At 38.6% G+C, this 27,795-nt stretch overlaps 3 protein-coding genes across 6 annotated transcripts; 2 read left to right on the forward strand and 1 right to left on the reverse strand.

Moving 5' to 3' along the window:
* The first annotated feature begins 357 nt into the window (after positions 1–357).
* Positions 358–11,540, forward strand: LOC117471347 (E3 ubiquitin-protein ligase AMFR-like). Its single transcript, XM_034116292.1, has 14 exons — positions 358–514; positions 1,029–1,352; positions 1,451–1,543; positions 2,211–2,375; positions 4,037–4,192; positions 4,864–4,904; positions 5,476–5,608; positions 5,889–6,022; positions 6,159–6,269; positions 6,646–6,842; positions 6,941–7,044; positions 8,440–8,574; positions 8,679–8,869; positions 9,229–11,540. Exons 2-14 carry the CDS (start codon positions 1,098–1,100, stop codon positions 9,410–9,412), a joined length of 1,899 nt encoding a protein of 632 aa, XP_033972183.1. The 5' UTR covers positions 358–514; positions 1,029–1,097; the 3' UTR covers positions 9,413–11,540.
* A 1,492-nt stretch (positions 11,541–13,032) lies between these two features.
* On the forward strand, positions 13,033–16,796 carry gnpnat1 (glucosamine-phosphate N-acetyltransferase 1). Of its 3 annotated transcripts, none has more exons than XM_034116294.1 (6): positions 13,033–13,299; positions 14,331–14,497; positions 14,656–14,718; positions 14,957–15,084; positions 15,296–15,357; positions 15,847–16,796. In XM_034116294.1, exons 2-6 carry the CDS (start codon positions 14,344–14,346, stop codon positions 15,992–15,994), a joined length of 555 nt encoding a protein of 184 aa, XP_033972185.1. In that variant the 5' UTR covers positions 13,033–13,299; positions 14,331–14,343; the 3' UTR covers positions 15,995–16,796. The 3 variants fall into 3 exon arrangements, with proteins under 3 accessions (XP_033972185.1, XP_033972186.1, XP_033972184.1); XM_034116295.1 differs by lacking the exon at positions 13,033–13,299 and adding an exon at positions 13,311–13,464; XM_034116293.1 differs by lacking the exon at positions 13,033–13,299 and having other exon boundaries at positions 13,493–14,497.
* A 4,116-nt stretch (positions 16,797–20,912) lies between these two features.
* Positions 20,913–26,342, reverse strand: styx (serine/threonine/tyrosine interacting protein). 2 transcript variants are annotated; one of them, XM_034116297.1, is made up of 11 exons: positions 26,093–26,342; positions 25,731–25,763; positions 25,001–25,054; positions 24,433–24,530; positions 24,268–24,328; positions 24,120–24,156; positions 23,987–24,026; positions 23,773–23,823; positions 23,328–23,400; positions 21,912–22,005; positions 20,913–21,478 (listed from the first exon to the last, which is right to left on the reverse strand). In XM_034116297.1, exons 1-11 carry the CDS (start codon positions 26,150–26,152, stop codon positions 21,405–21,407), a joined length of 675 nt encoding a protein of 224 aa, XP_033972188.1. In that variant the 5' UTR covers positions 26,153–26,342; the 3' UTR covers positions 20,913–21,404. The 2 variants fall into 2 exon arrangements, with proteins under 2 accessions (XP_033972188.1, XP_033972187.1); XM_034116296.1 differs by having other exon boundaries at positions 24,256–24,328.
* Positions 26,343–27,795: the final 1,453 nt, after the last annotated feature.

Raw genomic sequence — 27,795 nt, forward strand, 5'->3', positions numbered from 1 at the left:
CTAAGTCATTACTCAAGTAGGCCTACTGCACTTTAGTACCATTTTGAGGAACTTTACTTGAGTATTTCAATGTTTGCTACTTTGTACTTCTGCCCCACTACAATTCAAAAGTAAATCGTGAACTTGCCTACATGGTAGGCCTATACTATTCAGGCATTAATTACATTTGCAAAGTAACCCTCCCAACCCTGGGTATTTCTACTTTTACTTTACTACAAATCTAAGTACTTTTGCCACCTCTGGTTTTATCAACTTCCCAGTAGAACAGTTTATGGGGAAAATCAGGCAAATGTTGACACAGTCCAGAAGAGGGCAGTAAAAGCGTTAAACCTCGTAGAAGAAGAAGAAGAAGAAGAAGAAGGCTTTCTCTCAGTCAGCTGCCTTCTCCATTAAATAAAAACATGACGATGGTGACAACTACGACGCTTTCAGTGCAGCTGTACTAAAAGCACAGCACTGGATGGATACAGCGAGGGACACTGGATATTCTGTTTAACTAAATAAGTTACAAACTGTGAGTGACGATGTAGTATTAGTGTGTTGTCTGGTGTTTAACAGAGGCTAGCTACGTTGCTAATGTTAGCTAGAATTAGGTAACGTAGCCATGTAAATAGCTAATGTTACGGGGCGTGAACTCCTATTTGTTTGCGTTAAATGTATTTTACACTATAGACACTGGGGGTATTAATGTCAGTTAGTTTAAGTTACTGCTTTTTATGTTGTTTGACTGATTTCACCTTTGACGTTTCACTAAAGACAATTAAAAAGGTCCACCTTTACCAACTGTACTGAGCTAACGAGAAGTTAGCATTGCTTGACAACTGACAGCAACGTATGTTAACGTATGCGGCTAGCTAACGTGAGTCTTATAGCTTCTTGGAAACGAGTAACAAAATAGTGTAATTCATTTCAAATCATAACTAAATCACTTTTTAACATGAGTTAGCCAGGATCGTATTCTAACTCATTAGCATTTATCAAAGGTACGCAACTTTTGCCAATTTTAGCTAACTAACTCACTTCCGCAGGTTCTTCGAGTTCTTGGCTCTGGACACACACCATTTTTACAAGTTGAGAAGTGGGCCGCAAACACTGCAATGCCTCTGCTGTTTTTGGAGAGGTTTCCTTGGCCCAGCCTGCAGACCTACACTGCCCTGAGTTTGGCTTTGCTTGCTGGCAGCATCTTTAGTGCCTACACCACTGTGACAGACCCGGGCTTTGGGGTCTTGGAACCAGACGAAACACCAGCTGCCCCTGATGTGGATCTTGAACATCTAAACAATGATATTACTAACACAGAACTGGCAACCACTGTCCTGTGGTATCTTGTCACTGACAGTCTCTTTGTATGGGTGAGTACTGTCACCTAGTCTTTAACTATTAATGGCTAGATTAGATTATGTGTTTCTTATGAAAACTAATTGTGACTATATTCTCTGTCCTCCTCCAGGTCTTGGTTAACACATTCTGCTGTTCTTTGATGTTAATAGCTAAAATGATTCAGTATATGGTGTTCGGCCCGCTCAGAGTCAGTGAGAAGCAGGTGAGTTAATGTGTGAAAAATATACTACGTTAAAATATTGCATTTTAATGTATACAAATGACAAACTAGTTATTTATTTCGTTAGTTAAGTTATTCCCAATGCTTACAAACATGTTAAAGAATATCTCTACTGTTAGTCACGGTAACAGTACGTTTTATTTGATAGCTTGTAGTGAAAACGTATCCTCATCCTTGCAGATGTGTCAGCGTTGTAGTTTTTCCAGTAGTTGTAGTTAATGGAGTTTTTGTCCACTTTTAAGCCACATTTTTATGATACACTTTATAGATCTTGGTCATTTAACTATAGATGTTAAATGGATAAAGGATCTTGGTCATCCAATGTCTGGATTTTACCTTATTTAAAAAACAAACTTGGCAAACATTTCTGATAAGCTCGCAGCCTCTTCGTCTGCTGGGGAAATAAAGATTGTTTACCTTGCAGAGCCAAGCAACTATGGAAATGGTGGTGAAGACAATCATGATTCCACATACCTTCTGCTTCAAGGCACTTCCAAACTCTGTCTTTTATTACTATTTGAAAGACAGACCTCTAGATGCAGAAGTTTCACATATTTTGCCTTAAGATGATGATTGAAACTACTTTCATGCCGCTGTGTAGACCTGCCAGAGAAATGCATCTAATTTGATGTTTTTGTTTATTCCTCAGCACCTGAAAGATAAGTTCTGGAACTTCATCTTCTACAAGTTCATTTTCATCTTTGGCGTATTGAACGTGCAGACAGTGGAGGAGGTGGTGATGTGGTGTTTATGGTTCTCCGCCCTGGTCTTTCTCCACCTCATGGTGCAGCTCTGCAAAGACAGATTTGAATATGTAAGTCATTTAAATATAACATTGTTTTCTTCTTCTGAATTATTTCAGTTCCCCTAACCATGGTTTATGGCTAGAGGGTATGGTAATCTGAACCAGGACAAAACACCACGTTTATTCAACTGTTATGTTTCAGAAATACTTCCATCATCATTTTCTGATCCAATCCAACTTAGAAGAGTTACAACAAGTAATGATATTGTACCAACCAACTAATCACTCTACAATACAAAACAGCAGTATTATCAATAACATATTAGACATTAGCCAATGCACGATATTTCTGGATGGCCCACTAAAAGTAAAAAACATTTATCATACATGGATGCCTTTTTTGAAATCTTAAAGCTGTTATAAAAGTGGTTCCTTTCTGCATTTCAAGCAAACATCTCACTGTTGTCATGGGGGCCGTTTTTTCTGCTACAGAGCTCTTATTTGTTCAGACGGGACACAAAGGTTACTTTTAGAAATTTCAGTTATACACAGTTTAGCAATGACTTGGAGGCATTGGAAATAGCTATGTCATCAAGCAAACATAGAGATCCATACATTAAACAAATAACTCCAAATCTTGTTTAAAAAGTGAAGATATGCAGTAAAATGAGAATTATAGGGTTTAATAGACAGGTCTACATGTCCCTGTTTGAAACCTGTTCCTATTTATTCTACTCTGTAAACCTCATTGGAAGGTAGCTATAAACCTGGCATTGAAAACACCTGCAGGTACTTTTATAAAGTGGTCTTTTTGAAAGGTGTGGGGAGTGTCCTCGGATAGTCTGACAGTAACTAGACTCTCCTCAGCTTTGAATCTAAAAATAGTTCCTTTCACTGGCATGTGAGGCCGCTGATTGGCACGTCCCTGTATCAGATTGTGGTCTGCATGTTGGGGTAAACAAAATATCAAATGTAATCGTCCTCCTTACAAGCAGTGACATTTAAAATGGGCATTAAGTTGGTATGCTGCCTGTGATGTAATGCTGACTCAATGCTGTAAAAATGTACCGTTTTGTGACTGTGTGTCCTTTACTACACATGGTTGTTTGTTTAAGAGCGTAACTGTCTGAAAGTTTTTGGTTTTGCATCTTAGGTTTGACTATGCATTTTGCATGTTGTATTTCCGTCGAGGTCTGTCAGTTGTGTTAGCACAGCTGTCTTCCTTACTGTTTATGTGGTTCTAGCTTTTTGGGTCAGGATGACGCTTGTAGGTAAAACCTCTAAAGATCATAGAGATATGCGGTTGTCAATGTGCTTGGATTGATGGTACCTGTTTTTTTTCCTTTAACTTACTTTACATTTTTGTAACAAGGTCCTAGATTGTATTATATTGCTTATAAACAATGTTCTATTTCGCTTTACAGCCTTTCTTAGTTAATGGGCCCAATGCTAAGGCTTGTGTGTGCATAAGAGCAGGTTTAACCCAACAACATTATATTCTATGCTGGCTTAATAGGTGATAATGATTTAATAGGAATATTCTCCTTTTTAAATGTGTTGTTTTACCATTTCATTAAACAGTTTGCCATCAAAATCAACATGTTTTATGAACATATTGTTGTGTTCTAACAGACCCTCATAAACCATCACAAGCTCTCTGAAAAGACAATACAAATATGTGGATGTAATGAACAAACTTTGACTCATAATTCTAATTTTCTTCCCTGCAGCTGTCGTTCTCCCCCTCCACTCCCATGAACAGCCATGTGCGAGTGCTTTGTCTGCTGGTCTCCCTGCTGTTGGACTGTTGTGGTCTGGCCATTGGCTGTGGGGGACTGCTTGGAGCTTCTCATGGCATGCACACCTTCAGCTTTATGGCAGCAGAGGTGAGAAACAAGGAGACACAACTGTAGAAAAGTGGGTGTCCTAGGTATGGACAAAGGCAGGATGATTGTGGGCTCTTTATTATAAATTAAGCTTCAGGTTAGGACTATATATTTCTTAAAGATGTATCAGTTTATGTCAACAATTTGTATTTTAACTTATGTCTCAAATGAGCCTTGGACAATCTGTATGTGTGTTTCATGTGCAATACTGTAAACACTGCAAACATGTTTTTTGGAAAACAATAGGACAATAAAGCAGGAAAAGCTTAGTTGTCATTTAAAATATGTATAGTGGTTGCATTTCATTTGATGTGTGCCAGTGACCCAGTTTTGAGCATGCCGGCTCAGGAGCATGGCTTACTGGGGCTCTGGGACAATCCCTAATGCTCTCAGTAACAACTGCTTTGTCTGCTATGACGAGGCATAATCTCTGGTGGAAAAGTTGTATTTATTTGATCCAGAAGCTGCAGAGGTCTCCATAAAGGAACACGTTTAAAAAGAGAGGTTTAGTTTTATAAATACACACATTAACTCTGCACCTTTACCTAATGTATTCCTTTAATTTTCTTTAATTGTTGAGTTTTTTAATCCACAGCTGAAATGTAATATTTGGGATCTTTATCAATATCTCTATGGAACATTGACTACCATTATGTCCTTTTTCTCCTCAGTGTCTGCTTGTGACTGTACGCACTGGGCATGTCATCATGCGGTAAGTCCCTTCAAAGGCTCCTTATATTACATGCATGCACGTGAGCACGCTGCAGCACTGCAGATGAGATAGACTGTGCAGATTTTGAATTCGGGGCTAATGTTAGTCGTGCCCTTGTTTTTCTCTGGTTCTATTACACTATTATAAAAGGCTTCTTTGTCCCAAAGAGAGTGGCTGGGATTATAAGAGCAGCGGATACAAATCTAATCGGCCGCGGTGCTCACAGATTTATCTAACGTTAAAACGTACAGACTGCATTACTTTATCAACGAAAAATGTATTGATTTTACGTTAACGTGTGTCTCAACACACCATACGTTGTTGTTCGAATATTTCAAACCAAGCATACTGGCATAACGCTGTTAAACAGATGTTAGTCTTTCTTCTTGTTTGTTATCCTGAGATGTTAGTTAGCAGCTTCTGATGACAATGTTGCCTGTTTAATCTGCCCAAAACACCATCTTCATTTTATGAATTTACAATTTCCATTCACGTTAAAGGCTGCATCGCCACCATTCAGTTTAAATATCACCAGTGTAATGGCCTGACAGAGTTATCCATGTCACCGCAGATATTCTATTCATCTGTGGGATCTGAACCATCCAGGGACCTGGGAGAATAAGGGCACATATGTCTATTACACTGACTTCGTTATGGAGCTGGCTATGCTCTTCCTGGACCTGATGCATCATATCCATATGCTGGTAAGACAAAAGTGAAGCATGTGTCTCTCGTCAGAGCGGAGTATGACACCTGACTATTCCCTGTGTTTTTGTTTTTTATATTTCTGTTGTAAATTATTGTCTTTTGTTTTGATTGTAGTAAAGTGTTTTTATTACATGTACAGCACTTTGGCTCGACCAAAAATCGCTTTTAAATGTGCTATATAAATAAAACTTGATTTGATTTGTAGCGTCATCATCATTTAATCTGTCCCTCTCTCATGTATTACTCTCTTAATCTTTAATAATTCTGTATCATTAGCTCTTTGGAAACATCTGGCTGTCCATGGCTAGCTTGGTGATCTTCATGCAGCTGCGGTATCTCTTCCACGAGGTCCAGCGCCGTGTCCGCAGACACAAGAACTACCTTCGTGTCATCAACAACATGGAGGCCAGGTAATAATATATATATTTGATTTAATTTTTATGTCATTGTGTTGTAGTTTTTTGTTGGTATAGTTCAATTGTTTCTCATAAATCCATCGACCACCAACTGTTTCATCATTATGTACTCTTATTTTTATCTTTGCAGATTTGCCGTGGCAACTGCAGAGGAGCTGACAGCTAATGACGATGACTGTGCCATCTGCTGGGATACCATGGTGACTGCACGCAGACTACCCTGTGGCCATCTCTTCCACAAGTAACGTGTTTTTTTTTTAAGCAACATCCCTGCTTGGACTTAAACTGGCTCCCTACATAGAAAAAGTAACTTACAGAATAAAGATGGCTGAAGGAGAGGCTAAAGGAATTGTAGACAACTGGATATACCATCCCTGAATAAAGTATCCTTAATTTGGTTAATTAGACTGTGGAACTTTTATTAGCTTTTATAAGATATTTTTTGTTTGGATATGTATCTCCTGCCCTCTCATTATACCAGTTTAAGCTTCATTAAGATTCCCTGCACACATCCTGATGTTAAGCTATAGAAGACTTGTTCTGATACCTAAAATAATGTCAGGTTCTATACAGAGAAATGCCATTATAACTTTAGCGAATTGTGGTTGTGTTTCCAGCTCTTGTTTGCGCTCATGGCTCGAACAGGACACCTCCTGTCCAACATGCCGGACATCCCTGAACATCAATGGGGACGGGGCCCCGGCGAGAGGCCAGCAGCCGGGCGGGGGCTTGGAAGACAACATCGGCCCCGTGGGAGCCGCTCCAGAGGCCAGACCACACATCAACCACCACAATCACTTCTTCCACTTTGATGGTGAGTCTGTCACACACAAGGAAGGTGTTGTGGAAGTGGCCTTACCTTATCAGGCTGTGAATGACAATACATTCTAAAATCCATTCATTCTCTTACAGGATCTCGCATTGCCAGCTGGCTGCCCAGCTTCTCTGTGGAAGTAATGCACACCACCAATATCTTGGGCATTGCTCAGGCCAACAACTCTCAGCTCATGGCCATGGTGAGTTCATGTTTACAGTCTGTTGACATTCTTGTTGGTTTTATGAGAGGTGATACACAGATAGCAATTTGAGGCCACGTATGTGGTTTTGGTATAGTTAATTTGCATAAATCCAGTTCTGTCATCAATTATACCCCTTTCACACCGGCGCTTTTCCAGCTCCTGCTGGGAGCTAGAGCCTGAAAAGCGCCGGTTTTTCCTGTTCACACCGCAGCGGCGGCGCGTCATAGCTCCGGAATGCGGTTCACTTCCAGCTCCAAAAAATTGTCGGTCCAGAGGCAAGAGCTTCGGAGCTATGACGCGGCGTCGCTTACGTCTCTTACGTCTCTTACGTCGAGGCGTGCAGGAAACCTTACTTTTACCATCCGTTCGCTGTTATTGATCATTGTGGAGATACATGGGCTATACAGGTTGTCATGTCCGACTATCAGAAGTAGAATCATAATGAAAAATACGCCGGTAAAATGTGCCTGGAGAAAACGGCTTAGCAAGTAGTCAGTTTAGCTTCGGTTGCTATGCTAACATCACCCATGTTATACCAGAGAAACTTTCATAACAGCGTTGTGATGCCAAACAGCGTCAATTCAGGCTGACACACATTCACTTAAGGGGAACTGGGGATATGTATCAGCTGCTTGTGTGACAGTCAGACAGTGAATACTTTAGAGCCGTGTGAGCTAACCCGGAGCTAACGGGAGAATAAACTCCCGTGGAAGTGCAGCCACTGCAGCGGTTGGTAAATGCCGCTGAAACACATTAATAAACAATGAACCACGGCACTCTGGAGAAAAGTATAAGGTTGGAGAAGTCGTTATTTAATTTAATCTGGCTTCGTATGATTAAAAGCAACACGATCATCGACCCGATGCAGTCCCCGGCCCGTTGTTGTTGTGGAAGAAAATCAGCGACGTAAACTGTGACGTCATGACGCAGCAGCGGCAGCTCTGGGCAGTGTGAACAGAGCGGGAGCTGAAAAGGGAAACGGGAGCTGAACCAGAAAAGCTCTCGCTAGGAGCTAGAAAGTGAAAAGCGCCGGTGTGAAAGCCGCATGAGTCACACTCCACTCCCAGTCTGTCTGTTTATAAGTAGCCAATGTTGCCTGGGTTTTGTACCATGACCCTTATTTGACTTCCTGGTTAATGCGTGTTGACACAGAGATAACAACTTTATTGAATCAACTGAGTTACTTGAAAACTGTTGGTTACAAAAGATGCCAAGGGTATTTAAGTGAAAATGTAAACCGCTTTATACCTAAAGAATCATGTATACTGTATGTTTAAGACCTCTTTCTTTTATTTTTTTTAAGTCACTACAAAGTTTTCCATCTCCAATAATCACTCTCTAAATAATGTCCCTATTGCTTTTTTAATGTTTGATGAACCTTCTGGTCATCAGGCCCATCAGATCCAGGAGATGTTCCCTCAGGTGCCCCCCTACCTGGTGATGCAGGATCTGCAGTTGACCCGCTCTGTGGAGGTCACCACTGACAACATCCTGGAGGGACGCATCCAGGTGCCTTTCCCGACACAGGTCAGTCAAATATTTCTTGGATCTCTGTTTGACTTCCCTTTGGTTTACCTAAAGGCAGATTGCAACAATTTGTCACATAATAAAGTATTTGTTTCTTTCATCAGGCAATAGAGCGTGCCCCTTCACAGCTGAACTCTGAGTCTAATGGGCAGGAGGGGTCCAGTGAGGCAGCTGAGCCGGGCCTCAGTGAGGCGGAAACCATGGAGGTCAGAGGAAGTCGCTTCTCTAAGTCGGCTGAAGAGAGGCAGAAGATGTTGAGGCAGAGGAAAGAAGAGATGGTCCAGCAGGCTCGCAGGTTGGGACATACACACTGCTTATTTTATAACTCATAGAATGTGCTGCTTGGCTAGGGTTATATATTTAATGTGACTGTGATTATGCATCGTAGCTCAGCTGTAGAAATTGTGTTTTGGGAAATAGACCCTTCTTTGTGGGTCGAGTTTGTCTTGGTCTGTGGAAGAAACAGACGCATGAAACAATTTTAAAAGCCGTCTTTATTTGGCTACCAGAATAGCTAATCTGTACACGACTAATAAGTAGAACCTCTGTTCACAAATGGTAGACATTTATGGTTGCCTTTTTCCCCATTTAAAAATAAAAAACCATGTTCTGTTCCCATGATCATGCTGTATGTTGTTTATTACTCCCTTCTAGGAGATATATGTACAACAGTCCAGAGGATCCGGACGTGGATTTGCCTGAACTGGAGGAGGAGGAGGAGGAGGAAGAGGAGGAGGAGGACACTGGTCCAGAATTGAACTTGACTACGTTGAGACGTAGAACCATGGCAGCAGCTGCAGAGAGACGCATGCAGAGTCAACAAGACCCAGCACCCTGAGGCACAGATTGTTTTCAGCAGGAGAGTCTACCACATCATCATCACAAGAGGCACAGACAGAGCTATTTCAACCCTGCTCCATTTGGTATACAGTCAGTGGTTATCAACTATTCAAAACCATAATTAAAAAGCATTGCTAACATGGCCTTTGGACTGTTTCGAGCTGCCTTAATAAGGTGGGACTATTGTGAATGGCCTCTGCATTACTGATTCCAGAGTGTTTGGAACAGTATATCAATTGATGGGTGCAAGTCAAGAAATGCAAGGTTGCATTGCCCTTTATTCACGTGCCACACATTGAACCACCAGCTTCAGCAGGGAGTCAGTTCCTGCCACATTTAGGACTGGCTGTCAGAAATGAGCATGCTTTGCATTCAGAGAGAAGGGGGTTTGAAGGTGTCTTTACTAGGTAAAAGCTATTTGGGTCTTTGTTTGTTTTCCTTTTATCAGACTTTATTTTCACTTGTTTTGCTAATGGCGAACAGCTACGTATTCTGAGTGGAGAAACTCATCTGATGTATTTGTGCGTTATTATTTTATGGGTTTCGACTGTGAATTAACTGTAGGCAAAATCACATGTTCTTATTTCTTACCTTGGAGTAAGAGAATGTCACTTTAGTATTGTTCAGCCTTTCTGTCAAATATGAATGTTCCTATCAACATAATGCTGCAGACAAAGTGTTTTTGACCCACATGGGTTCTGTATTTAGGGTGAGATATCATCCATTGCAACCAGTTTTGTTATGTACATCTTAGTTTTTCTAATACGGTTTGCTTGAGATGCATATAGGCAACACGGGGTGTAGTATATTTTGTACAACTGGTGTCATTCTCTCAGTCTTTAACTAGCATCTCAAAATGGTCAGTTCTCTCTTAATAAGATCATATACTTTTCTACTGAATATAACAGTGGGTCATTTGTGTCCATCATTTTGGAACGAAAGTGCAAGTAGAAATTGTTGGTCTGTGACAGCTCTACTTGCTGGAAGACTCTTTGCTACTCATTTAAGAGGCTTTGGCAGCAGAATTAGCAGTACTTAATCAAGAGTCGACAACAAGTTCACTGTCCTTTTGACTTATTAGTTCTGGATATTTAATTACCTGAAAGACTGAGAATCTTTTGCTTTTTTAATGATCGTATCTGCCTTTGACTAATCCCATTGAGGAATGCTAGTTTATAACATGTAAGGGACATAATCATCCTCTGCTTAAATATATTTTTAAGTAGTGCAGTTGTTACAACCCAAGAGAATCACTTTTATAAAAATACCTAGAATAACCAAAAGACATTAAGAGTAGCTTAATTAATCTTTAAACATAACTAACAGTAAAGTCTACTAGCAGAAGACTCGAGGGCTGGCCAAAATGAACATGAAGAAGGAAGACTCCGTGTGATCTGGGCCCCCTCCCTCTAACTTAAGCCAACAATTAAACTAAACTTAAAATAAATACAATCAGTGAACACAGGTTTACAATTCCATCAAAAATGAAGAACACAGGAAAAATACCCACATCACATCAGTCCCAAATACAAGCTGCTGCTGCTGCTGAGGAAGGAGGGTGGAAAGACACAACACGCCATGAATGAAAAGCAGATGCACATCCTTTCCAGTATTGTCAAATATCACTGAATCTGAAGTTTGTTATCAATGGACATAAAATATGGACACTGTTTGTTATTAGTTTAATTTTTTGTTATAAGAGTGCAAGGGCAGTGAGGTGAAATGCGCATGAATAAATGCTTTTGTTTCCTTCTACTTATCCCAAAGAACAGCCCACAGACTTCCACTTAAAGCTGAAGTGTGATTTCTACTTTGTGTTTATTTCTGTTTTGAAGGTGTTGTAAGATGATACAGTATAGGATTTTTGATTTCAGATTTCAATTTGTCACAATTTACAAAAAGAAATTGGACTATTTTGTTTAATTTCCTCTTAATATCCATGATATATTTTCCTGGTTATCTTTCATAACTATTAATGACAGAACTTTTTGGACTGAGCTTTCCTGTATGTTTGTGCCTAAATCAAGATTGGTTCGGTTATGGATAATTTCTGTAAATGTAGTTTTTGTAAAATATGTGAATACAAAAGACTTAATAAACAGAGCTTCTACAGCTTTTTAACGAAACATGGTAATTTAATATTTTGTATCGAGACAAACCCACCTTTGTTGATGCTTTGTTAATGTTCACCACCTTTGCTAATGTAAATCAAATTGTATAAGTAATAGTGAAGCCTTCCCAATGAGTAGTGGCCAGTATTTATACATTGGACCTTTGAGTTTAGTCTAATGTGTGCGTGTGACTGCTCTGACAGACAATCAGACTAAATGACTGATTGGAGTCATATATCAGTCTCTGATCAAATATGAAATGGTTTCTGTTAATATCAGTTTACTTTTATTTTAGTTCTTTAATTAAATGCTTAAAAAGTTAACAAAATATCAGGAATAGTTTGTTAAAAATTGTATTAAAAGAGGTATATGCATATTTAACTTAAAGGGGACCTATCATGCAAAATGCACTTTTGTACGTCTTTTATACATGAATATGTGTCCCCGGTGTTCCAGGGAACTCACCAAGTGTCAGAAAACACAACCCTCTCTATTTTCCTCCATACCCAAATCTCTAAAAAAGGGGCTGCAACGGATCTGATAAAAACTGATCCAGATTTGAACACTGTCCTGACGTCAGGACGGTGGCGCTACGGCTATTGGGCCAACTCCACCAATCAGGAGGAGACAACCACGGCATTGCCGTTCGAAAGCGCTGGAGACGCTGTAGTACATATGCCAGGCCTGTAGATGGTGCTGTTGCTCACAGAATCAACCCTTGCAAAAACAGAGCTAACATTTTTCAAATTGAGCGAAATGAGGCATGGCTAAAATGCATGATCTGTTTGGTATTTTGAAGGAAAAAAAAGTATAAATATGCCTTATATAGGTATGGTCCTACACTATATTATTCAAATATAGCATGATAGGTCCACTTTAAATATATTTGTATTGCATTTTAGATCACTATAAAACTGAATTCTGAATTTTCATTATTTTATTGTACTGGTGAATATTAGGTAACAAGTCAGAACATTTGCATTTATGAATATAAAACACTCCATATACAATGAGAAGATTTAAAATAAATAACACAACCAAACAGCACATATAATGTTTGCCTTCATAAACAATAACACTTGCTTTCTGTAAACACATCTTAATCCCACATAACAGTGTTCATACTTGTTATATCCAGAAAAAGTTACTATCTGAGAGGGGTGTGTACTTTTACTGATGCATTTGCATGCATTTACTGACGTCATCGGCCAACAGTAGCAGCCAACAGATCAGCCACGTGTGCTTATTATCACTACCCGATCCGTACCCGATCACACAACCTGTGCTTCACGTATAGGCTGTATGAAGGTATATACGGGTATCAAACCTGCTTGTCATCACAGTAAGAACGATGTCTGGTAATAAGTCTGTCAACAATGACACGTTTTAAACGATTCAATAAAGTTCGCACAGTTCTGAACAGGCATCTCCACAGTCACCTATACTGTCTAGTCCTATCTGTAAGCGTCCTGATATCGACATCTTAAAACGCGTACTGAATGCGGATAAAAGTATTCCTATGGAGGCTAATATACCATACCATTAATATACTAAAAGATTAATGTGAACCACACGTGTATAAAGAGAACGAGCTGTGAAAGAGAGTCGAAGCGATCACACTTTCCATTTCCTGGTCCGTCCACAGTGGGTCCTCAAAGACGCCTCTATCCAACACACTGGACGATCACCAGCTAATCTCCTACACCGGTTGTCATTCATTTATCTCACTCTGGGAATACTTTATTGGACCATCTTTCGGGTGTGTTTGCCACAGGTAAGTGATTACAATAGCTAGCTAGCGGATTAGCCTTTGGGGGTAACGCCATGGATGAATGGGTGACGCTTATGTGAACTTCAGCTCTGACGCTGTCTAAGCTATACATAGTTTACTCGTGTGTAGGTGGCTTCTTGAAGCTGTTTGACAGGATACAAGAGAAAAGTATGACGCTTAAAAAATATATCAATGCAGTTGTTTAGCTTCCTACTTAATTAACTATAGTAATGACAGTATTAGACTTGTTGTGTGATGCTAACGTTAGCTAGACAAAACACTACCCTTTAAACATAGGAGTGTAACTTTATTTGATAATCATGTTTAATATAAGCAGTAAAGCCAAATGTTAGACAAGGTACATTACTCTAGGTAAACACAGGGAAGGAGGAAACCGCTGAATAGTAATTGTGTTTTTCTTCATTGATATGAGCCATACCATTTGAATGAATAAAAGTAAAAAGGCTACATCAGAAGGGGATACACATAATAATAATAATACAACTAATTTAAATTAACATGACGTGGTAAACCATAGTAATTGTGTTTTGCTGCCATGGAAACTAGAATTATGACGCATTAGTCATAGTTAGATAGTTTAGATGAGGAGGAAACATTTAGTAGGACAGTCCCTCCCCAGATTAGATATCCTGGGCCAGATCCTGGAAAGAAAAATAATGTATGAATGCTGTAAGGTCAGGCTTTAGCACAGACCTTACAGAATGTTAAAGACGGAAATCACTTTATAATGTATTATTGTAAGATGATCAACATTGAAATTAATATATAAGTGTTTCCTTGTCCAACTAGCTTATCAACTCCTGGAGTATGGCAGTAAAGTAATGACAACTTTTTTTACCATGTGAAACTTTATTTGTCAGGTCAAAGTTCTATGTGATTTAGAACAGACAAATCCAGTCTGATGGCCTGATATATTCTGTGTGTCATATTTTCTGTATTTTCCATATACCATTTGTCATGGGTGTGTGTTGGTGGACTTACCGGTTACTTACTGCCTATGTGTGTTTCCATAGAAGAGATTGTGGAATGCTGCTAAATGAGACTCCAATTTTTGAGCCCTCCCTCCTCCAGGAGCTGGACTGGAGTAGCAACACTGTCCCTTTCTCTCCCCCCATCTCTCCCTCCAGCCCGGGGGAGGGCCTGGTGCTAAGGCCCCTCTGCACGGCAGACTTCCACAGGGGTGAGTCAAAGACTGCATACACAACATATTACAGACCAGCATTTGATGTGGAAAGCATGTTTGTTGTCCCATGGCATCCTACTGTATATGGAGGATCTTGGGAATTTCATATTTTAATTTAACATTTATATAATTTAATAACAGTTTTTGTGTTCTAGGATTCTTCAAAGTTTTATCTCAACTCACCACAACGGGGGACGTCACACCAGAGCAGTTCACGAGTAAGTCGTGCTTAGCATAATGCTACATTTACCACTTGCAGTTTTCATATTTAAAATCCGAAAGTGTTACCAACTTGCATCTTGTGCCAAAACAATCACAACACAAACATATTTGACATGTGTTAGATCACATATTTGAGAAGAGAGAGAACCCTTATCCTAAAAAAAGAACTTTATATACAATCCTGTGTAAGAAAAGATCAGTGAACTAAACTGTTTATTATCTGATTGCTTCCAGGGAAGTTTGATCATATGAAGAAGTCAGGAGATTACTACGTTGTTGTGGTGGAGGACACAAACCTGAGACAGATCGTTGCCACAGCCACCTTGATCACAGAACATAAATTCATCCACTCCTGTGCTAAGGTAAACTACATCCCGTAAAGCTATTTTAATTTCCTCTAAAGAAGTTACTTATTAATGAAGTGGTTATCAGAATGGTGACTAGTATCACCATTGTTCCTAACCATAAGAAAAGTTCCAAAAACGTTTTGGTTCACTTATAACTTTGGACATTCAATTTGCATGATAACCATAATGTTTTTAATGGATATCCTCTATTCTGTTTCATTTATAGAGAGGCCGGGTGGAGGAAGTGGTAGTCAGTGACGTGTGCAGAGGGAAGCAGCTGGGTAAACTGTGAGTATAGAGAACCTTCTCTTTGTCAAAGCTAGTTGAGTAGCACTTGAAATGTTTTGGCTCTATGAAACCTCAAAGTCAAAGTCAGCTTTATTGTCAAGAATTCTACATGTTGTACATCCAGAAATATCGAAATATCGTTTCCCGCAGTCCTACAGTGTGACATATATACATCAAACAAAAAACAAGAAGGGCCTAGATAAACGGGGTATACATTAAACAAAACAAAGGGCCTAGATAACCGGGGTATACAGTTTAAAATGTTAATAATACAAAACCTGATGTACTTATATGATTCTGTTTTCTTCAAGTTTGTATCTTCTTGGTCGAATGCACTTATTGTAAGTCGCTTTGGATAAAAGCGTCAGCTAAATGCAATGTAATGTAATGTCCCACAAATCAAACATCACAAACATAATGCAGTTATTTAGGATTTTAATGAGCTTTATTTTCATTTTCCTCTTTGTTGTTTTCTCTCTGTCCCTGTAGGTTGGTTTCAGCTCTTACTCTTCTCAGCAAAAAACTGGAATGCTACAAAATCACACTTGAATGTTCACCCACCAATGTGGCTTTCTACCAAAAGTTTGGCTACACCGCATCGCACGAGACTTACATGCAGTGTCGATTTCCCAACTAAGGACAGCAGCAGCTTTAAACCTCAGTTTTTGGAGGGGATGGACCACACCTTTATCTACTCGCTGAAACCTCAAAACAAAATGTCTTACGAATTAGGAGAGCTGGCCAAGGATGAGTCAGTGGTTGTGATCCTGAACTCAACACTGAGTAAACATAAATGGACCTTGAAGCCGTACGGTACAACAGCATCCTCCACCCCTTTGGTAACCATAGCGACCTCACCAGGGTGCAGCTCTGCCATCATCTTCCTCCAACATCCGAAGAAACGTCTTCTCATTGTGTTTCTTTAACAATAAGTGGTTTTCTGGGAACTTACTAAGAAAATAATGATCTTTATGACTTATCCAATTGCCAGTAAATACAATTGCTTAGGATTTATAGATGAAATTTAAGTTGTGTTTCTTTTTATAATATGTTCTTTGATACAAAGTGCTCTATATGCTTGACAGTACTGTTGCTGGATAACTAATGAGGGTTTTAACACTACAAGACATGAATCAATAATATCAAGACAAGACTGTTATAATGTATAATGTATAATATTTCTAGTGAACAAAAAAGTTCTTCAGTGGTGAGGAATTAACAAAAGTTTTGTATTTGGCCGACATTTGAATTTTGATCCCAGGTGTGATAGGAACAGGTGAAAGAAACATTTTGTGATGGGAAATGGATAAAAGAGTTTTATTAATGGACTATTATTTAAGTTTTATAATTATGCTGTTATTCTGGAGAACAGGGGTACATATTTAATGTAATTTATTTTCCAAATATGAAATAATCACATAATATATTCTATGATCTACTGTGTTTTGTTTTCCTATTTTTCTACTAATTCAAATGCACACACATTAGTTTTATATGAATGTCTTCTTATAGTTGTGGCAAATTATTTCAATCTATATATCAAATGGATCTCTAAGCATGAAGATACATCACAGCACGATGAGTTGGTCTCTGCCTTGCAAAGAATTTAGAAAAAGAAAGCAACTCGACCATGTTTTTTACATCAATTCTGATGCAACAATTCCAAGGCAAGGCAAGTTTATTTATATAGCACATTTCAAGACAAGGCAATTCAAAGTGCTTTACAAAAATGAAAGACATTAATAGCATTTAAGAAACATATTATGAAATGATATCTAAAAACACTAATTTAAAAGCAATGATACATGAATCACAGTTACAGTGCAGTGTGAGATACACACATCTGAACGAACCCCCCTTTGGAAAATTATAATCTGACCCCATGGTACCTTTTAGTTTTCGTCAAAACTATTCCTCTTTTTTATTTTTAAATGCACATAGTTAAGTTTACCTTGTCTTTCTAGGACTTTATTGGTATCCTTCGTGAACCAGGGTCTTTTAACCAAAACGGCACACGTAGGGGACTTTAACCACCTATGAGGGGACTTTAACCCCAAAAATGACTTTAACTACCTTTGGGGGGACTCAACACAAGGCAATTCAAAGTGCTTTACAAAAATGAAAGACATTAAGAAAATGGCATTAAAAAGCAAAGATAATAAAAGTTACAGTGCAGTTTAAGATATGAATATATCAATTAAAAGCAGTGGCAAAAAGAAAAGTCTTCAGCCTGGATTTAAAAGTAGTAAGAGTTGTAGTGGACCTGCAGGTTTCTGGTAGTTTGTTCCAGATATTTGGAGCATAATAACTGAACGCTGCTTCTCTGTGTTTAGTTCTGACTCTGGGGACAGAAAGCTGACCAGTCCCTGAAGACCTGAGAGTTCTGGATGGTTCATAATTTAGCAGGAGGTCAGACATGTATTTTGGGCCTAAACCATTCAAAGCTTTATAAACCAGCAGCAATATTTTGAAATCAATTCTTTGACATACAGGAAGCCAGTGTAAAGACTTCAGAACAGGAGTGATGTGATCCACTTTCTTAGTGTTAGTGAGGACTTGAGCAGCGGCGTTCTGAATCAGCTGCAGCTTTCTAATAGAGTTTTTAGTGAGACCTGTGAAGACACCATTACAGTAGTCGAGTCTACTGAAGATAAAAGCATGGACACGTTTTTCCAAATCCTGCTGTGACATTAGTCTTTTTATCCTAGATATGTTCTTTAGGTGATAGTAGGCTGATTTAGTAACTGTTTTAATGTGACTGTTGAAACTCAGGTCAGAGTCCATGACTACACCTAGATTTCTGGCTTTATCTGTTGTTTTGAACATTGCAGACTGAAGCTCTGCGCTAACTTTTATACGTTCTGCCTTGGCTCCAAAAACCATTACCTCAGTTTTATCTTTGTTTAATTGGATACATTTCTGACACATCCAGTCATTGATTTGTTCAATGCACTTACTCAGTGTTTTAATTGGAGAATAGTCTCCTGGTGAAATGGTTATGTAAATTTGGGTGTCATCCGCATAGCTATGGCAACTTATTTTGTTGTTTTTCATTATCTGAGTCAGTGGTAGCATGTAGATGTTAAAGAGAAGAGGCCCCAAGATGGAGCCTTGAGGTACCCCACATGTCATATTTGTCAACTCAGATGTGTATTTACCTATAGAAACAAAGTTGTTTCTGTCCTTTAAGTAGGATTCAAACCAATTTAGAACTGTTTCCGAAAGTCCCACCCAGTTTTCCAGTCGGTCTAGTAATATGTTGTGGTCAACAGTGTCAAACGCAGCACTGAGATCTAATAATACTAACACTGAAGTTCTGCCACTGTCTGTGTTTAAGTGGATGTCATTGAAGACCTTTACAAGGGCAGTCTCAGTGCTGTGGTTTGGTCGAAATCCTGACTGGAACACATCCAAACAGTTATTTAAAAGCAAGAAGTTACTCAACTGTTGAAAAACTACTTTTTCAATGATTTTACCAAAAAATGGCAGGTTTGATATGGGCCTGTAATTGTTCATTACTGAAGCGTCTAGATTATTCTTTTTTAAGAGTGGTTTAATGACTGCAGTTTTCAGGGCCTGTGGAAAAACACCTGAGTGAAGAGACTTGTTTACTATATGAAGTAGATCTGAGGCCATGCAATGAAAAACATTTTTGAAAAATCCTGTTGGAATAATATCAAGGCAGCAGGAGGAGGATTTCAGAAGTTGTATAATGTCCTCTAGGTTTTTATCATTAATCTGATGGAATTGTGTCATGATGTCTGAATTGATTTTAAGTGGACACAGGGACAAAACATTTGCTGTACCTGATGCAGAGGCACTGGCTGCTTGTCTAATTTTCAGAATTTTGTCAGTGAAGAAGGAGGCAAATTCATTGCAGGCCCTGGTGGATAGAAATTCAGAGGCTACTGACACTGGGGGGTTTGTTAGTCTGTTGACGGTAGCAAACAAGGCACGTGCGTTGTTTTTGGCAATGATGTCAGAGAAGAAAGACTGTCGTGCAATTTTCAATTCCAAATTATAAAAGCCAAGTCTCTCTTTATAGATTTCAAAAGGAACCTGGAGATTGGTTTTTCGCCACCTACGTTCAGCTTTTCGACACTCTTTTTTTCTGTTTTCACGGTCATGGCCTTTCTCCATGGAGATATTTTCTTGCCAGTCACTTCCTTTACCTTAGCATCTATAATTTTTTTATTTTTTAATAAAAAATGATCTACTAGCTCATTTACTGAGATGTTAGTAGGGGCAAGTGTGGAAGAACAATTCTGAGTAAACATTTCCCTAGTATTTTCAGTTAAATATCGCTTTGTGGTTACCTCTTTTTGAACATTTTTGTGAACAGAAATAGAGCTCTCAAAGAAAACACAGGAATGGTCAACATCAGTCATCACAACCTTTGAGATATTCAGACCCGGAGAGATAATTAAGTCCTGAGTGTGCCCCTTATTGTGCGTGGGCTCCGTCACATGCTGAGTCAGTCCATAGTTATCAAGAACACAAAACAGTTCTTTAGCCCCTCTGTCCTGGGGGTTGTCAACATGGATGTTAAAATCACCAACAATGACTAGACGGTCAAAGTCAATACACACTATAGACAGCAGTTCAGTAAAGTCATCAAAAAAGCTTGCACAGTATTTGGGTGGTCTATAGATATTTAGGAACAGAGCTCGAGAGGAGCATTTCAGCTGAAGGGCCACATATTCAAAAGAAGCAAAGTTCCCATAAGATGTCTTCCTGCATTGAAGGGAATCATTAAACAAAATAGCAACTCCACCTCCTTTCTTATGCATTCTTTCCTGATTCATAAAACTAAAGTTGGGAGGGGTTGATTCGATAAGAACAGCTGCACTGTTATTTTATTCAATCCAAGTTTCCGTTAAAAACATAAAATCGAGATTGTGCTCAGTGATAAAATCATTGATTAAAAACGTTTTTCCCGCCAATGACCTGACATTTAATAAAGCTAGTTTAAGTTTGTTAAATACACTATCAGTCAGATTTTTTGTGACAAGCTGTGGCTGACATGGAGTCACTGCTACATTTGATAAACTCACACAAGCATTTGAGCGCTTCGTTTCTAAGCTGATTCACCGTTCTCAATCTATTACCTATCAACACAGATATCAGCAAAGCTACTGGCAGGCAGGGCCCCGGCATGTCCTGGAAAGAGTTGAGAGTGCCATACGCCCTTGAGCCTGGACACAGCACATATCAGTAAGAGTTTGCTGCGTTTTGTACACACACATTCTTATCAGGTTTCGGTGACCGCAGATGATGTCTTGAAGGGGAGAGGTGGTTGACGTAGGCACGGTCGTCTGCGCAAAGTTGTTCAAAATGAATTCAAGCCTTTAAAAAAAGGCATTAAACAATATGTAGGATAATAAACTAAAAGTCCTCAATAAAATAAAGTGACCGTTTTTTCCATGGCAACTGAAATACATGGTCTAAAAAAGTACAACTTATTTTACTGTAGAATTTGTCCCTTAAAAAAAAAGTAACATTCCATTATTAGAAACAATACTGGAAATATTTTTTATAGGAATAAAAACCCAGTACTCAGTCAGACTCTTTTTATTAAGCAGTGAGTTGTTATTTTTCCATTCATTACTATACCACATTAAGCCTGATATTAGTCCTTAATCCTATTACTCCCAAAATAAAGGCATTAGCTTTTCCTCTCTTCGTGTCCTCCACCGGGCGGCGTCCTAGCTACTTTCCATTTTGCCAGCCGCCCCCTTCTCGTCTTCTACACAAATTCAAGTATCGAAAGTGCATTATTGCAATACTGTCCCGCTGCAAATGCAAAATGCTTTAAATACTATAAAACTGCAAAAAATCTCCCATCAGTGCATTCAGCTTGAGAAAAAAAAGGAGTTATCAAATCGTCCCGTTCCCCGACAGTGCTGCATGTCTCAGACACGAGCGCCCCCCCCACCCCGGTCCCTTCCCCTTAGAAAAAGTTCAAATATTTACAACATTTTTAATCCCATTTAAAATGTGGAAAAAAATGGAGTGCACTGCGCCACGCGGCTAAATATCAGTAAAGCTCATCCGTTGTGCGCTGCTGTGACATGCATCGACCCAAAGTCCTCATCTTCCTCCAGGCTGCGCTTACGGCTTCCTGAAACAGAAATAATTCAATTATAATAAAAAATAATGAGATATTTTCCAAGTGTAGGTGAACATTAGTTTCTCTTACTGTCTTGTAAACAGAAAAAATCATGACATTGAGAAAGAGGATGCAGTAAGTTATGAAATCACCCACAATGGATTTGCTGGTTTTCTAGCGAATGAGAGCCAGCCTCCTTGTCGATTCAAAGAAAAACTATAACCATTAGGAGCTACTGTCTCTTAATCATCATCAATAACGAAACGCTGGTGATAAATTAAGTCAGCAATCCTGTAAGTCAGTCTCAACAATGTGCTAAACGAACAGCTAATGCTACTCCCTTCCTGGAACGCATCAAACCTGTTTCATATGCTTTCTCAAATAGTCTGACAGTGAATCAAAAACAAGGGGAAGGGTGTGGCTGAGCGGTACATTGTGTACAAACCTGTCATCCCAGCTTGTAAGGAGAAGGACCGGCCCAGCTGCATCGGGGACATCATCTTAATGGTCAACTTGGCTAAGTAGATCGCTTCATATTCCTATAAAATAAAATACTACATTTAGTTTTGTGACAGTTGCTCCATGTTAGAATAAAATGAATGAATAACGCTTCTCGAGGGCATGTGTGTGAATGTTTGTTTATTTTATGTAATGTAAAAAGGAAAATCCATGACATTGAGAAAAGATGAATACATTATGGTATGAAATCAACAATGGATTTCTGTTTTTCTAGCAAAACAAAACCAGCCTAATTTGAGATTCAAATCACCAGTGTTTTAAAGTTGAATAATTGCACATACAGCCAACAGTGAGTATTATCCGTATTGCACAGTTTAAGATGGTTTAAGCTGCTGATTGGTGAGGTTAGTCCCAGTGCCAGTTAATTGGCTCAGACTGGCTCTAAGGGAGTTTAGGAGTCTGCAGGCCACAGGTGAGAATGACTTCCTGTGGTGCTCTTTAGTGAATTTTGGAATAAATCTTCCACTGAAGGTGAAATGTCTAGAGTGGGCTGTCACTGGAGTAACTGCAGTGAACCCTACTCTGCGTTCTGTCCAGGCGCAGAAAGAGAACTAAAACATTAGGCCTGTCATTTCATTTGCCTGTCAGATCCTGTATTGAATTTAAAATGATTTGACTGTTTTTAAAGCAGTAAAGTAGTGTTTGCACCAGCATGAATATTTCAGATGCTTTCTGTGTTTATGTGAAACAGTGCAGCCCCTCAGGCACAAATCTGTTGGTTGTTCTAAAATGGAGGTCTGAGGACGTTTAGTTTTTATACTTTGATTTGCAGGACATATTTGCCTGAGGATCTGACAGCTGATTTATCCTGTTTTAATGTTTGAACACATATATTGTATTAAAAGTTGAATACTAATACATTTTTTTATTATCCTGATATTTATTTCACACAGTTTGACTTCTATAACCCTTTATTTATTTTATATACGTTTTACAATTTCATGTTTGTTCATGCATTGGTCTCAAAATGTTTCAGTTGTTTTGATTAGTTCTGTCTACTTTGTGCTTGTCATTCTGCAATCTTTTGAAGCAATTTGAACTGCACTTATCCGTATGAAAGATGCTAGACAAATTGATTGATTGCAGAGATTGAACATGTATACGCAAAGATAAGGAAATCCTTTTTGCAGTTTCACATCTGAAGCTAGTGGCTCAGAATAAGAACACACACTGTGAGATGACAGCCTGAAACAGCCTTTAAAGTAAAGTATCTCAGGACAGTTTATTAAGTAGACTAAAAAGTTAGTTGTGCATTTAGTTACAATAATAAAGAATTCAAATGTTTACTTATTTATTGGACTTTCATGATGATTGATCATAGTGTGAGAAATCAAAGTCTTACCTGGAGCTGATGCACAAAGCCCACGTTGGGGTTGATGCAGAACCTTCTCTCCTGGACGTGGCTGAATGCATCCCTATAGAGTACATGTTAGAACATTACAACCACAGCACCAAGAGATACTGCAAACTGTTAGAACGGAAACAAATACTGATAACATTCACTTTTGTGTTATCATTTCAGCTGCAGCAAATGTGAATATACTTGTGCTTCTATAAAGTTACATTTTACATCCTACCAATTATGCAACAGTATGTTTCATAAACTTGCACACCATTACAACTTTTTTTCGTGGTTTTATACTTAACGCATGGCATATACAGTGTTGTCCAATACAAAAATTCAATGATATGTTCAACTAAATCCTTTATACTTGAATCAAACTCAACAATTTAATCTAATGGGGTACAATAGAAAGACATAATCAGATGTGAACAAATTAAATCACCTGTATTTCATCCCAAATGTTTCCATAAGGTATGCAATCACTAAGGCAGCACTGAAAGAATGAAAAAAGGAGACACCATTTTAGCCACAGCTGCAATTTGGTTTAAAGAAAGTTATAAATACAATACCCAATGATATACAGAAAGACTTAAGCAGTAATATGTTAGGGAAATTGCATACTGATGGCCAATGCATTACTTGTATAACCAAATCACCTTCTTGATATCCCTGCATTACCATGAAGCAGTACCTTTCCTAAAAGAATAATACACGAGATTGATGATGAAATACTTTTTTTTCTACTTGACGCTCTTAAGTATGAAAAATGGAAACTGCACGAATCCTTACCTCCTGTTGCTAAGCAGCCGTCAATAAATTCTTTAGTCTGTTAGGAGGGAATTGAATGACAGTACATCAGGCATTTTGTAAAGGTCATTGCTTCTAGTCAGTCAAACACTTGCAAAGAAGGGAAGTAAAAGCCCACTTTGTAACTCACTGAAGGGAAACATCGTATTATATTTTCCACTGGATTGTCCGCAATATCTAACACAAGGTATCTGCAAAGAGGCAACAAGATATGTTAGCCAGAAATCACTTCAAATAACAGAAACATGCATATATCTTCTAGCAGAGTGCACAGATCACAAGAATTCTTACTTACCTAAATGAATGAGGGAAATTAGGTTTGATAAAATTGGCTTCAATGTCTTGGCGAACACACACAACGTGCGTTATGCCCTGTCTCTCAAGAATTGGCAGCTAGACACAAAGAAAAAGAAAAGCAATATGAGCAACAATAACTTAAGCAAATAACTTTCTCCGTGTCACTGTCTCTTAATACCATTAGTGTAAATTGACAATAAACATGTTCTTTGCTTTTAGTTATCATTATAAAGTTATGTAATGCTTAATGAATGACACAATCTGTGTTTAGATTGATATGTCAAACATCTCGCAGATAATAACACAATTTATTTGTATTTATAACCCTGGTAGTGGTTTAACTGATGGAGTCATTTGTACCTTAATATTACTGTGATGTTGATAATGTATGGAGGAAAACAGAAAGAGCCCAGAGGAGGAAAAGACCTACAGTAATTCATCATATAGAATCAAAAGCTCAACCCAATAAGGAAAGTGTGTGATACCAATGATACCATTTGAATCACTGGGAAAGGAGAAGTTAAAAGCTGTGTCTATTGCAACTTTAAGTTCTGTAAAAGAATTACCTTGCTTTTCATTGCAGCAGAGTAGGGACCTAAAAAGAGTCCTGGTACGATCTCCTGAAAGTAAATATAGAGCAAGACATCAACAACAACACCGTCAGTAATAACTACCCAAACCTAGCATCAGTTTATACAATTAGGAGAGGAAAGCCCTATTACAAACATGTCTTATTTACTTGTATATGCATGTCCACACACAAATTGTACCTGGATATAAGTTCACACAGCCAGTATGTCTACTATATAAACCTTTAAATATCAGGCTTCCTTAACAACTTTGATCTCAGGTATAACACTGGGCAATGTGTTGATATCAGCAAGAAGTTAATATGTTTATAGGAATATTTTAAAGATTGAGTCCCAACATTGTAAATGATTTCAAAGCATGTGTAAAATAATGTAATTGGCATTAAATGCTGGGCTTCACTGTTATACTCTATACGAAAACAAAAATACTTCTTATTATGTAAAAAAACATCTTCAGTAAATCATTTGGCAATCATTACTTTGGACTGCAGAATTTGTCATCCTTAAAATATGGCCACACCCTTAAATAGCAACTCATATTTTTAAACTAACACACTAGCCTGTAATTGAGTTGGATGATTGATGGAAAATATTTTAACAATAAAGATACTTTTAAGAACGGCTTTAAAATGTGTGAATCCACAGATTTGGTGCATAGTGAAACACTGCCAAGTATGATCCTTCTCTGTACAGAATATCTACATACCTGCATTTCTCTTCTCATTGGATAAGCCCAGTCCTGTAAAATGGGGAAATAAAAACGAGGTTAGCACCGAGGGAAGTTTGGAGGGATTTCAGCCAGCAGGCAGGGTGGGGAATGAGCACCGGTGTACTTTGTGGACATAGGCTAATGTTTGGAGACTATGCTACTGAGTGTTGGATTAGTGTGAGAACAGTAACGCTATGCAGCCATCGACACAGGCAACAAAATACGAGCATGTGAAACGGAATAACACTTCTGCGTAATGTCCCAAATTGTACAGCATTTCCTGAGCGTATTTGAGCTTCCAAGACAATACTGCAGGAGTGTAGTTAGCTCGCATTAGCCGGACAAGCAGGCTGCCTCACCAAAAGGTCCTCTTTGGTCGCGGGCAGAGACGGGAACTGGAGTTTGTTCGCCTCGTCCATCCTGCGGTCTGTTCGGGCACCGACGGCCCGTCTTTACGCGCGGTATGGATGTTTCTCGCGGCTGGGTTAGCTGGACAGTCGGTGCAATTTGTTTTGAAGCTCCACATGCATGTCCGCCATGCTGTCCCCTGACAGATGTGTCACGTGATCGCTCAGCAGATGGCAAACTGGGCTCGTAGGAAGAAGGAAGCAGAACAATGGCGACGTCCAGTGGTGGATTTACGAAGCGCACAGGACTCACTTCCGGATGTAATACTTCCATGGATGGTAAGTAAGCTTCCAGTTAAAAATAAACACAACACAAAACAAATAAATAATAAATAAATATCTTATAATAATTATAAAAACATAATAATTATTGTAAAAATTATCAAAATAATAATAGTAAAAATACTTAGCGCACAGGATTAATTACTGAATGTATTACATCCATGGAATTGGGTATGTACGTTACCAGTTAAAATTAAATCGAAATACAAAATTAATAAAATCATTATTATTATTAATAGCTATCGCTCCATTAATAATTGTTGCAAAAAAATAAATGTATGTTTCTTGTTGACCAAATTAACTGATAAATAACTACAATTATATTCTCAGGAAGACCACCACAATTCACATTCACCACAAAGATGAATCCCAATGTCTCTACTTATAACTTAACAGATGTCACTTTATTGTGCCCACTTATTTAATGTATACATGTAATAGGTTAATTTCAACTTGAAATGAACCTATTTACATGTATACAGTAAATAAGTGAAATTGAAATGTTCAAGGTGTCTATGTTATGTTGGATGTTGTCTGGAAATGTTATTCATTCATTACCGCCAATTCAGTATCACTAAGTGCAAAAAGCCGACAACAAGACAATGTAATCCTGACATCTCAAACAACCACCTCGAATCATCTCTACAAATAACACTATCGTCTCCAGCATCAGTCCCTGATTAATCATCACTTCAACAATGACTGATTACAAGAGAACAAACATGATCTAAACCAGAGTACATGAATAATTTCTAGTTGCTTGATCGGTCTCCCAGACGTGTTATCAGTCTGTTGTGTGGCAGTGTACCAGTTTGTGATTTTTGTTTACTGTCTGGCCCTTGGGAGGGGACAGCACTTTTCATAAATGATAGGGAGATGTAATCTCAAAGCAGAACTGCTCCAGTTAGCTGATGCTTACATGTGTGTGTTTTATATTATAGCATTGTGTGTAACATATCATAGATTTGCAGCACTATTGGTCAGCTTGAAAGGCTTCACTAAAAGTCATTTCTTATCAGTGTCAGGGACAGATACATCATCTGCTGCTGTTCTTCCATAATCACACACATATTAATCTTTGTTGAATATCAATTACATGCACAATTTAAACACTTTCTTTGCATGTATATCATTGTTTTCTTAACCTTAATTTTTCCTTCCCAAATATTGTTTTCCTGCCTAAAAAATATCCCCACATAGTTTTTTTCCCTTTGCAATGTTTTCCCTGTAGTGCTGACATCCTGGCTGCAACGACTCTTTGATATTGTGGTGTTCCAGGTCGAATCACAAATTAGCACTCATGCCAGATTCCTTTGGCAGAAATGTTGTGAGGGGGATAACAGAGCGAGAGTGAGTGAACAAAAATGTTGGAT

The sequence above is a fragment of the Trematomus bernacchii genome, unplaced genomic scaffold (genome assembly GCF_902827165.1).
Source record: "Trematomus bernacchii unplaced genomic scaffold, fTreBer1.1, whole genome shotgun sequence".
Taxonomy (NCBI): Eukaryota; Metazoa; Chordata; class Actinopteri; order Perciformes; family Nototheniidae; genus Trematomus; species Trematomus bernacchii.